At 42.9% G+C, this 12,725-nt stretch overlaps 1 protein-coding gene across 3 annotated transcripts in view; it reads left to right on the top strand.

The window, feature by feature from the left end:
- The window catches only part of LOC121579483 (sodium/calcium exchanger 1), a 56,820-nt gene extending 53,581 nt beyond the window's left edge, over window positions 1-3,239 (top strand). For all 3 annotated transcript variants that reach the window (XM_041894088.2, XM_041894090.2, XM_041894089.2), the window contains 3 exons: window positions 157-256; window positions 480-752; window positions 901-3,239. In XM_041894088.2, the coding sequence (XP_041750022.1) occupies window positions 157-256; window positions 480-752; window positions 901-1,280 (753 nt within the window). In that variant the 3' untranslated portion in view covers window positions 1,281-3,239. The remainder of the gene's footprint in view (window positions 1-156; window positions 257-479; window positions 753-900) is intronic.
- Window positions 3,240-12,725: the final 9,486 nt, after the last annotated feature.

Here is a 12,725-nt window from a genome sequence, read left to right as displayed (position 1 = left end):
TCTATGTATTGATAATTCTATTTTATGATAGCTGAAATCTGATTGTCATTATTTTCTTGCATTTTTGCTTGTCCATGTGTGTGTCCGTGTGTATGTTTGTGTGTATGTTTGTGTGTATGTTTGTGTGTATGTCTGTGTGTATGTTTGTGTGTGTAGAACACAGTGGATAAGCTGATTAAGAAGACTAACCTTGCTCTGGTGGTGGGCAGCAGTAGCTGGAGAGAGCAGTTTGTCAATGCTGTCACTGTCAGTGCAGGTGAGTGCCTCTCTCTCCTTCACTCCTAAATCTCAGGGGCAGACTCATTAACGCTGCATGGTCTTGCATTAACAGAGAGTCAGAGGTGTGTTGTTCAGGGCAGAGAAATCACACTGGGAGCAGTAATGAAGTAACAGACATGCAAGTTGCTGTTCAAGTTGAAGCAACAAAAGGGTCATGAATTTTGAAACTGTGTAAACACCTCTCTCTTTCTCTCTCCCAGGTGATGATGATGAGGAGGAGAGTGGGGAGGAGCGCCTGCCATCCTGTTTCGACTACATCATGCACTTCCTCACAGTGTTCTGGAAGGTTCTGTTCGCCTTTGTCCCGCCCACAGAGTACTGGAACGGCTGGGCCTGCTTCTTTGTGTCCATCTCCCTGATTGGTGTTCTGACGGCTGTGACCGGGGACCTGGCCTCTCATTTTGGCTGCACAGTGGGGCTCAAGGATTCTGTCACTGCCGTAGTATTTGTGGCCCTGGGGACTTCCGTTCCAGGTGGGTGCCTGTCTATCTCTGTGTAGCCTCTCTCTGTCTGTCAGTCTTTCTCTGGGCTGTATCTGTCTCTGTTGTCCGATTTTAAACCTTGCCAGAATCAGTAACTGTTTTCTAACCAGCTATTTCTGCTTCCTGCATGTTCTCCCAGACACCTTTGCCAGTAAAGTGGCAGCCATCCAGGACCAGTACGCTGACGCCTCCATCGGCAACGTGACAGGCAGTAATGCAGTGAATGTGTTCCTGGGCATCGGCGTGGCGTGGACCATCGCAGCCGTCTACTGGAAGACCAAGGGCAAGAAGTTCCTTGTGGAGCCAGGCTCGCTGGCCTTCTCTGTCACCTTGTTCACCATCATGGCGTTCGTGTGTGTCCTGGTGCTGATGTACCGCCGCCGGGCCGGCGTGGCAGGGGGCGAACTGGGGGGTCCGCGGACCGCGAAACTCCTCACCTCCCTCTTCTTCTTCTCCGTCTGGCTCATGTATATCATGCTGGCCTCCCTGGAGGCCTACTGCCACGTGCCAGGCTTCTGAGAGACAGACAGAGCGCGAGAGCGAGAGAAAGAGAGAGAGAGATTGAAGGAGAAAGCTTGTCTCCTATTGTTTACATGTCTATCCTGCTCATTTTTCTGTACTTCTCTGAGTGTTTTAAAGTATTTCTATAGTTTGTTATTATTGCTACAGTGGTTGCTTGACTCTGAAGACTTCTATCCAATTTACAATGACGTGGATGGCAGCCTTAGTCATTCTGTTGGAAGCATACTGGGACCAGCTAATGACTTGGTGTATATCTTGGGAGGACTCATGCCTTGAGGCATAGCTTTATCTAACCAGGCTGTCTGCACAAACGAGGGAAATAAAATGACCCTTGACTCTTCTGAGAATGCTCCCGTTTTGTTTATAGCCTATCCTGAACCCTTAGCTATTTTAGCCCCACTGCCTCTTTCCTGCATCTCTGCATTCAGATAGAGTACGGCCCTAGTTAATCAGTCTGAATGTCTTGGAGATTATGCACACTGACTCAGAGATCAGAGCTGGATCAGATCCTCTCTCTCCCCATGTCTTAACATTGGTTCCTGGTTGACCAACTCTCTAACCCCTGATGCCCACCAAGCACAATCATTCCCATGAAGATTCTCAGCCTCTGCCCTGAACATTGACTACTTCCCTCACCCTCATCCTAACCCTCTCTTCTTTTTCAACAACGTCATGTAGTTGTCTTGTGGAAATTTTTGAAAATGATGCCAAGATAGTAAAGATGTTTGAAAATCTAAGTGTTTGTAGATAAAACAATGCCATATATTATCTTTGAACACGGTCTAAAAAGACAACTTGTGATGGGAGTTGTGAAGTGGAAGAACTACAGTTTGCATGGTATTGCATTAGAATTAGCAGCCACTGAGAGCGAAAAATAATGTCAGATGCTATTCAGGAAATGGAGATCAGTTGAACAAAGCTGTTGGTGTTTGTTAATAAGATTAATATTCATATTTATTATCTCAAACTATTTATTGTATATCATGTAAAAGATAATACTACTACTAGTTGTGTACATGTGAGAGAGTGAGACTGTGAGTGTTCTTTTGCATGTATTGAGTGAAGAATTGAATGATAGAAACATTTTGAAGTATTGTATGTAAACTTTTTAATACGGCTATCATCATGAGTGAAAGTCTAGATGTGAATCCAAGCTAAGCACAGCAACATATGAGTATCACTGCCTGGTTCCCTGATCCAGACTCTGTCTGGGGACAATCTCTTAGTCTTGTAAGGACTTCTTCCAATAGCCTTCTTTTTTTCCCTTTTTTTTACAGGACACTAATCTATGTGAGACAAAACCTGCCAGAGTTTTCCTGATTCTTGAAAAGTGTGCTTTGAAATATAAATTGGGGACCATGTTGAAGCAAATTTTTTCCTAAGGTGTTCTATGAGTGTGTGAGTGTGTGGATGTGGATAATTCAAGGTATTTGTACTCCTTGTCTTCAGAGTTTGATGGAAGGCATGACTTTATACCATCAAAACATTTTTACTCAAGGGGGTATAGATTTCAATGATGAAATGTCTACACTTCTGAGTTATGTTCCAAGGAATCCTCTCAAAAAATCATTTTTAGTCTCCATCACATTCAGGCTTTGAACATATTTCAGCTACATGTCAAAGCACTGCATAGGAGTACAAAAAACGTTTTTAAAGCGTTAGTTTATTTCCTAAACATAGCACATACATTCCAATATACAGGTTTGAAAATGGTAACAAAATAACTATGACAATACTGTACTGTTATGAAAAAAGACCACAACTAAATTATTGCCAAACCTTCCTATAATTTGCATAAGGACAGTGTTTAGACCTTATGTTTGAAATCTAGGATCCTCAGATCCATTCTTATCATTTCTAGATGTATTCATAATTACATGATCATTGCTGCTTTTATTTGGATTAATATGCACGCTAAATGTATGATCAATGGAAATAAAAGTTGTTTATTTATTATTTCTCAAAATTGAGTTTGGTTTATTCCTTAATCGGGACTCGGATCCCTTTTCAATCATAACTGGTGGCTGAGCTTACAGGATATGTCAAAAATAGCATTTAGTCCCATCCAGAGAGAAAGCATGTTTGGATCAGTAAGCTGCTAAGTTTCTTATTGATTCACGTTGGTAAACATTGTTTTGTTGAATCTAAACTGCATTTGGCAGTGTAAGTGAATGTTCTTGACAGGTGAACCTGAATACCACTGCATGACTGATTGAGTAGGTTAAGTAACATAGTTACTGCACTCTTAAAAAGACAGATTCCAAAAGGGTTCTTCGGCTGTCCCCATAGGAGAAACCTTTTTGGTTACAGGTAAAACCCTTTTGGGTTCCATGTAGAACCCTCTGTAGAAAGGGTTATACATGGAACCCAAAAGGGTTCTACCTGCAACCAAAAAGGGTTCTTCAAAGGTTTCTCCTATGGGGACAGCCAAAGAACCCTTTAAGATTCTAGATAGCACCTTTCTTTCTAAGAGTATGCCATACCTGACCCATCTCTGCGCATTCATTGCTCTCTCACTGTTCACTTTTTATTCACTTTAAGAGTTTCTATAAATAACTTTTCTTACATTACATAATCATTAAGCGTAGTCTCTGCGCCCTCATTTCCTCGCCCTCCTCCATCTGCTCTGATCAACCTGGAACATATGCTTCAGGAAGTTTTCATGATGCTTGTTGTGGTTAGGCATCCCAATGGATCACACACCACAAGTAGGGAATTTATAACTTTTTGCTCTAACCCTCTCAGTGGAGTCCCCGTTTCTCCACAGACAATACATTTTCCTGGTCTGTGACAAGGAGGGACGTCTTTGACATGAACCACTTTTCTTTGATGTAGATCCTTGGGCTGCGACAGCAGCTTCAAGTAGAGTGAGCGTTCTACAGGAATCCTACAGGAATCTTGCAGGAAAAAATCTACAGGAAGTCCTGTAGTTGATCAGTTACATGTAGTTAGTTAACGTTAGTTGGACTTTGGATTTAATTCACTGAACAGTATTAGAACACTAACATTTTAATTCAGTCTCAGAGTTATCAAGCACGAATCTGAGTCAGGTCGGAAGTCATAGTCTGACTCAAGTCACAAATCTATATTTTTGCGCCTTAGGTGTGACTCAAGTCTGAGACTCAAGTCCCCAACTCTGGTAGCGTGTAACTCAAATCAACTGTGGGGATAGTAAGTCTGCCTCTACTGAATGTCTGTGTCTCTCAAATAAGTTCCTGGAGGCCACAGAGCTGGCTTGCTTTAAAAAGCAAACCAAAGTCAAGGTTATGCCAATCAAGCCACAGAACGCGTCAATTTGGGCAATTGTGACTCTGTTGGAGTGAAACCATGGCACCTGTGTACCATGCAGCACCTGGCATGATTCCCTCTTCATCAGTTGGTATTTTCCCCTATTACCCAGTCCATGCTAGTTACTATGGTGTCTCATCAGTGGAATGCTATTTTATGATCTCTCTCTTATCTATGAGAGTAGCAATGAATGTAAATCATTTAGATGCTGGACCTGCTGCAGCCAGATGTCAAATGTCACAGCTCAATTGTTATTCCAGACAGTTTTCAGTATCAAGAGTTGGTTTGACACCAAGCACAGCACAGGAGGGTAAAGATCACAATTCAATTTCAAGAGCATGTATAGTCAATATGAACAATCAATATACTACTAGCTAGCACAGCAATGCATGTATTATTCATTCTGATCTATTGGATACTACACTTGTAGGAAAGTGTAGGAAACTAATACTAATACTGTAGGAAAGGGGTATGCGGCACGCCTGAGAGTGGGGTTTCCTGCTCTGTAGCTTCAAAAGGATTTCTCTGGTCACTAGGTAGCAACAAAAGTTTATGTGCTTACATTTCAAAGTGTGTATCATACATTTATTCATATACTTGTAGCAAATACAGGCAATATAAAGTGCGCACCTCTGCATGTATTTTTAGTTCTTCTTGTTGCTAGGCGACCTCGCAAAGAGTCATTGTCTTTCTGTCATTGCGTTGTCTGGTATCAGTGCAGTGAGGTAGGCGTGTTCGTTGTAATTTCCATTTAAGGTAATTCTCCTCGTCTCTCTCTCTCTGACTCACTGCATATAGAGTAAATGAGCTATTGTGAAGCAGTTCATCTTTTTCAAACAAAAATAGGTATCTCTTCATTTTTGGTTAGGAATGTCATATTGTTGGAATGCAGAGAGAGGGACCCCAGGAATAGACTCAGAGAGCCTGAACCCAGAGAGAGAGAGAGAGAGAGAGAGAGAGAGAGAGAGAGAGAGAGAGAGAGCTCAGGAATAGACTCGGAGAGCCTGAACCCAGAAAGAGAGAGAGGGAGCTCAAGAATAGACTTGGAGAGCCTGAACCCAGAGAGAGAAAGAGAACTCAGGAATAGAGTAGGAGAGCTTGAACCCAGGGGCAGATGCCCAAGGATAGAGTCATGATAGAACCCCCATGAGGAATGTTTAGCAGCACAACTACTATATGATATAATGGCATATTTATTTATATGATGCAAGTGCAACTTCCTATGTAAAGAGTATTTTGAGAGATGCACTGTTTGTGTTGTGCTCTGCATTATATTAGTATGGTGCTATGCTTTGAACTCTTTCAGTAGATATTGATATATTTGGCTGGCCAGTTTGTCTTTTCAGCAATCCTATGATAATCTGGCCTTTTATGAAACACTATTTTACAGAAATTCCTATTCATCACCCAGTGGTGGACTCAACTAAAACATTTAGTAATTGTTATGTCGTTTAGGAAAGTTCAATCTGGAAGGCTGGTCTGAATGCTCGTTTAACTTCATCCAGTAAGCAGAACATAATTCAATTTGTTTCCTATTCTACGGGCATAGTGGGAAGGAATACAAGTTAACATCTTGTTTATTCTCCTCTTTCCTATTAGCCATGTGCGGAATGTCATTCACCTATTTACCTTATAGCCCATAAGCACGGCACAATTATGCACATTCCGCACGCTTGCTGTTTAACATATGGGCTCACTCTTGCAATTATCACCTTCCTCTCGCTCAACCAATGGGTGTAAATCTTGGAATGTATTTATATGTCAACTTACCCTCATTTTCTCACTAGCTGTTTTTCAGCAAACGTTTTTGACAACCATCCACCTCCCCACCACCACCAGCTATAATAACCTTAAGGCCCGTCATTGGAACTCATTGGAACTCCTTTCCCCCATTTCTTTTATGCCAGCAGCCCCGCATAGTGCTACATGCCATCACATAATTTGGGTCCTCAGAGATGAGGCCATTCCCCTAACTATTTAATAACATGTCATATAATATTCCGTCTTTGTTGTTCAGTTAAGCCTGTACTGATTTAACTACTATGGTCTTGTATTCTTGTCTATGAGGGCCCTATTAGGACGTGAGATAAATTGATATAACTAACGTTTGAATTCAATCCGTATCGCGGAAGAGCCGCAGAAACATTTCAAGGTAATCCGATTGAGCCGACATATGCAGCATTTAGCGTGAATGCAGTCTCCGTGAACGCAGGACATTGCCTTCACATTTCAATTGAGCTATAAATCAAATCAAATCACATTTTATTGGTCACATACACATATTTAGCAGACGTTATTGCGGGTGTAGCGAAATGCTTGTGTTCCTAGCTCCAATAGTGCAGTAGTATCTAACAATTCACAACAATACACACAAATCTAAAATTAAAAGAATGGAATTAAGAAATATCTAAATATTAGGACGAGCAATGTACAGTAGAAAATAATACAGTATATACACATGAAATGAGTAAACCCAGTATGTAAACAATATTAAAGTGACTAGTGTTCCATTATTAAAGTGACCAGTGATTCCATGTCTATGTATATGGGGCAGCAGCCTCTAAGGTGCAGGGTTGAGTAACCAGGTGGTCGCCGGCTAGTAATGGCTATTTAACAGTCTGATGACCTTGAGATAGAAGCAGTTTTTCAGTCTCTCTGTCCCAGCTTTGATGCACCTGTACTGACCTCGCCTTCTGGATGGTAGCGGGGTGAACAGGCAGTGGCTCAGGTGGTTGATGTCCTTGATTATCTTTTTGGCCTTCCTGTGATATCGGGTGCTGTAGGTGTCCTGGAGGGCAGGCAGTGTGCCCCTGGCGATGCGTTGGGCAGACCGCACCACCCTCTGGAGAGCCCTGCGGTTCGGGCGGTGCAGTTGCCGTACCAGGCGGTGATACATAGTCTATTACGCAGCTCTTCCGCGATACCTCTGCGATACGGATTGAATCCAGCCCTAAGTTTATATTTTATTGACTTAAGTCCATGTTAAGTCTACTTATCTTAAGTCTGAATTGGGCCCTGGGTGCATATACTTCCCAACAAAGAGTGAGTGAGTGAGTGAGTGAGTGAGTGAGTGAGTGAGTGAGTGAGTGAGTGAGTGAGTGAGAGTGAGTGATGAGAGAGTTAGTGTGTGTTATGCAACTCCAATATTCATGAATATTTATAACATTTATCTCAGTCCTGCGAATTGGACCAAATAAAACACATTTACGAAGGGTTAGCTAAATGAATAAAAAAAAGAAGTGATTTAGTCCTGACTCTAGATGCGATATAAAAAGGTCCAAAAAAGCAGAAACTACGTTTTAATGAAAAGAACATGCATGCATGAATGAATGAATGACTGAATGGGGAGCCATGATATTGCTTTCTAAGATCCAGTGTTACAGGAATGTCTGACAGATGGTTTCCGACACAAACTTATTCCCCAAACAGGAGAACTGCACAGCAGTGCAAAACAGTCATTAGAGAAACAAAGGGAGGGAAAGAGAAAGGAAGAAGACAAAAATGTCTGAAGTGCAGAAAGGGCTAACAGATCGAGCTGCCGTAAATACCCCTATTAATTCAATTACTTCAGAACACTATAGCAGAGAATTGTCAAAACATTACTATAAAGACGTACGACTGGGCCAGGGTGATAGGGGAATAATTGTAGATGATATTAGTGGAGATACTGTAACTACTCTAATAGTGACTGAGCTATTAGACAATACTGTACTGTGGAAGATGTGATATACTGTACTACAGTACGTCATAGCCTATGGCTTTCAATGTCTCTAAACACAAATGTGCCGAAGGGAAAGTCCAAATGAACAGCAGTCTGTCTCGTTGATTTCCCTAGCCACTGACCAGGAAACAGTCTGGGTTAGCATGAATGACAGTCTGGGTTAGCATGCTTGTTGGAGATCAGTAGAGATGAACAGTCTGGGTTAGCATGAACAACACACTTGTTGATGATCAGTAGAGATAAACAGTCTGGGTTAGCATGAATAACACACTTGTTGGTGATCAGTAGAGATTAACTGTACTATAGTACTCAAAATACACTCAGTGGCCAGTTTAGTACTGGGTAGGACTCCCCTTTGCCTCCAGAACAACCTAAATTCTTCTGGGCATGGAAATGTTGCTCAATTGGCATCAAGAGACCTAATGTGTGCCACGAAAACATTACCCACACCATTACACCACCAGCCTGCACCGTTGACACCAGGCAGGGTGAGGCCATGGACTCATGTTGCTAATGCCAAACCCTGACTCTGCCATCAGCATGACACAACAGGAACCGGGATTCGTCAGACCAGGCAATGTTTTCCACTCCTCAATTGTCCAGTGTTGGTGATCACGTGCCCACTGGGGCCGCTTCTTCTTGTTTTTAGCTGATAGGAGTGGAAGCCGGTGTGGTCGTCTGCTGCAATGGCCGTCTGCTGCAATGGCCAATCCGTGACAACGACTGACTAGTTGTGCGTTACGAGATGTCGTTCTGCATACCGCTGCACCGTTATTTGCCTATTTGTGGCCCACTGACAATACTGCCACAACCACCAGTCCAGTGGGAATATTGCATCTCTTGTCTATCTGGATCTCTGCTAACGTAACATTATTTTATGCGTTTTTTGTCCTGTCTTTTCATCTATTCTTGTGTGGAAACTGTGTGTGTCAGTCCCAGACTCAAATATATATTGATATTGATGCGATGATGGAGAGCTCCGGCACATTATCTACCAGAGCTGGACAAGAGCTTGAACTCAGACGTATGGCTGGTAGTTAATAATGTATTTGAGCTGAATCACATTCTCAGCATATTACTGTTCGGCTTCACCCAAAGGAAAATAAGCATTTTCTCAGTGATGGCTAAGCGCCTTTGGACTGTCAAGTGAGCCTTCTCGCGGCTACCTTTGCATGGGAGATCACCCATCCTCCCCCCCTCTCTGAGCGTGCAGTGTACCCATCCCCAACACTGGCGTATCTAATCCACATAGATCCTCACCACCCAATTGGATTCATTTTCAGTAGATGCCTTCCCAGCATTTGTGTTTAGGATTAGTATTGTTATGCAACACTTTCTTTTAGTCTTTAAAAGAAGTCTGGAAAAGCCCCCTCATCAGCACCTGCAAATCAAACAAATACCTCAAATCAAACTTCCTGGTTCTTACCTGTAGTTTGAGTGGATTCTGTAAGGATTAGTTACCAAAATCTGCTCTTAGTTCTACTGTTTAATGTGACCCTCCATCTAGGTATGTAGCTTTCCTATCCAACCCATCCATGGCTAAAGTTTTAAGATGTGTGTTATTGTCACTGCATTCCACAGAAAAGTTCCATCACCAGTTCTGCATAATCTACACCTGTACAAACGACAAGAACAATGTCATGATGTGTACAGTATGTTTATGCTTTGTTGAGCTCCTTCAGTTACAATAACAGAATCTGCCAGAGGGAGCTAAATAAGATGAAAACATTATGATACGGTGACCTGAGCCAAGCTCTGTTATTGCCAGCTGTATTTTCACCTGCAACGCAGTGACAACCACATCCACTGTAAATTCACTGTCATCCATCACAGTTGCCACGGCAGCAATTCATGCGTGACTCAAGGGTCAGCGGATCACTTGCACAGAGTGGTTATTGGAAATTGATTCCATTCTGTACAATTACGGTTGTCATGTTTCATTTATTTAAACTGTAGGTGTTAGTCATCTGACACAAGAAGGGCACACTTTTTGCTACACTGACATTATCATTTTGTTCAGTGTCACGAATGAAAACAATTTAATATAATTACTTATATAATTGGAACATGGATATTGCAGTGGGAACATGAGTCTGTTTTGTTTAGTAAAAATAGCATGTACCCGCTACATATACAGTAATATCAAAATCAAGAGTACAGTAATATACAGTAATACAGTAATATCTGTCTGTTCCTCATCAACACAGATTATTCTCTTTCAAAAGTGGATGTCAGTAGATGCACAGAGCTTTTGAATTATGTTCAGAACCATGACAAATACAAGATAATTTCCACATGAGCAAAATTGTGATTTATTATCTCTAACATCCCACAGAGAGAACATGGCAGAGTTTCAGAGGGTATAGGTACAAATATATTAGAATTTCTCAGAACAAACTTGGTTGTTTTGGACAATGAGTCACATGGTGAATCTTGTTAGTCATCATCATAGTGCCACCTCCAAGAGTGAGGATGAATCAGACACAGAGAAAACCAACCCAAAGACATGGCTAATGTAATCCCACTTGGTTAACCATGATATTTTCTTTCCCTTTTTCTCCCCAATTTCGTGATATCCAATTGGTAGTTACAGTCTTGTCCCATCGCTGCAACTCCTGTATGGACTCGGGATAGGCGAAGGTCGAGAGTCCTCCGAAACACGATCCTGCCAAGCCGCACTGCCTCTTGACACACTGCTCGCTTAACCCGGAAGCCAGCTGCACCAATGTGTCGGAGGAAACGCCGTACAACTGGCGACCATGTCAGTGTGCATGCGCCCGGCCCGCCACAGGAGTCGATAGAGCGTGATGGGACAAGGACATTCCGGGCGGCCAAACCCTAACCCGGACGACGTTGGGCCAATTGTGCGCCGCCTCATTGGTCTCCCGGTCGCGGCCGGCTGCGACACAGCTCAGGATCAAACCCGGGTCTGTAGTGACGCCTCAAGCACTGAGATGCAGTGCCTTAGACCGCTGTGCCACTTGGGAGGCCTTGGTTAACCATGATACACAGCTATGCTATGTTTCACCACTTGAGCCAATGTTTTCCATTTCAGTAATAATTTGAATATTGGTGAGTTGGCTGCCATAGAGCACACATTATTCAGGTAAGACGAGAAACAATGTCTAGTTCTCCCAAGGTGTCTGGTGCCTAAAACAAGTTGAAATGCCCTGCTAGAGTTCCCACATACTTTTATATATATAGTGTATGATGATCATAAAGTATGTGGACACCCCTTTAAATTAGTGGATTCCGCTATTTCAGCCACACCCGTTGCTGACAGGTGTATAAGATTGAGCACACAGCCATGCAACCTCCATAGACAAACATTGGCAGTAGAATGGCCATCCTGAAGAGCTCAGTGACGTTCAACGTAGCGCCGTCATAGGATGCCACCTTTCCAACAAGTCAGTTCGTCAAATTTCCGCCCTGCTAAGGCTGCCCCGGTCAACTGTAAGTGCTGCTATTGTGAAGTGGAAATGTGTAGGAGCAACAGTGGCTCAGCCTTGAAGTGGTAGACCACACAAGCTCACAGAATGGGACCGCCGAGTGCTGAAGCATGTAGAGCGTAAAAATCGTCTGTCCTTGGTTGCAACACTCACTACCAAGTTCCAAACTGCCTCTGGAAGCAATGTCAGCACAAAAACTGTTAGTCGGGAGCTTCATGAAATCAAATCAAATTTTATTGGCCACATGCGCCGAATACAACAGGTGCAGACATTACAGTGAAATGCTTACTTACAGCCCTTAACCAACAGTGCATTTATTTTTAATAAAAAGTAAAATAAAACAACAACAAAAAAGTGTTGAGAAAAAAAGAGCAGAAGTAAAATAAAATAACAGTAGGGGGGCTATATATACAGGGGGGTACCGGTGCAGAGTCAATGTGCGGGGGCACCGGCTAGTTGAGGTAGTTGAAGTAATATGTACATGTGGGTAGAGTTAAAGTGACTATGTGTAACGATCCCGGCAGTCTGAGTCGGGTCCTGTCTGTGGACTAGTTTTTATGTTCGTGATCTCCAGTTTCCCGAGGGTTCTGGAACGCTCCGGGGAGCTCTCTTGATTTCCGCACCTGCATCCCATCAGCAATCTGCACACCTGGTCCTGATCATCACCCTTCTTAGGCTCTGGCCTAACATCCATTCCCTGCCGGATCGTTAGCCATGAACAGTAGGTTTACCAGAGTATCAGTCTTAGAGCCTAGCGTTAGTTTTGTTGTTTTTGCACCTTGTTGGTTTGTTGCTTACTTACCCCCGTTTTGTTCCATCTGCAGTCACCCGTCCGGAACCTTCATCCAACCTCTGCCTGGTGGTCGGCGGCTGCCGACCCAGGATGGGATCAACCACTGCACCCCCAACAACTAATCAACGCCGCCCGCTCTGTTCCCTGGATTATTCAGCATCACTCTTGAATTTGTAAATAAACACTCACCT

Source organism: Coregonus clupeaformis, chromosome 13 (genome assembly GCF_020615455.1).
Source record: "Coregonus clupeaformis isolate EN_2021a chromosome 13, ASM2061545v1, whole genome shotgun sequence".
In the NCBI taxonomy this organism is placed as follows: Eukaryota; Metazoa; Chordata; class Actinopteri; order Salmoniformes; family Salmonidae; genus Coregonus; species Coregonus clupeaformis.
The sequence above is the reverse complement of the archived record's forward strand: the minus strand, read 5'-3'. Positions and strand labels throughout refer to the sequence as shown.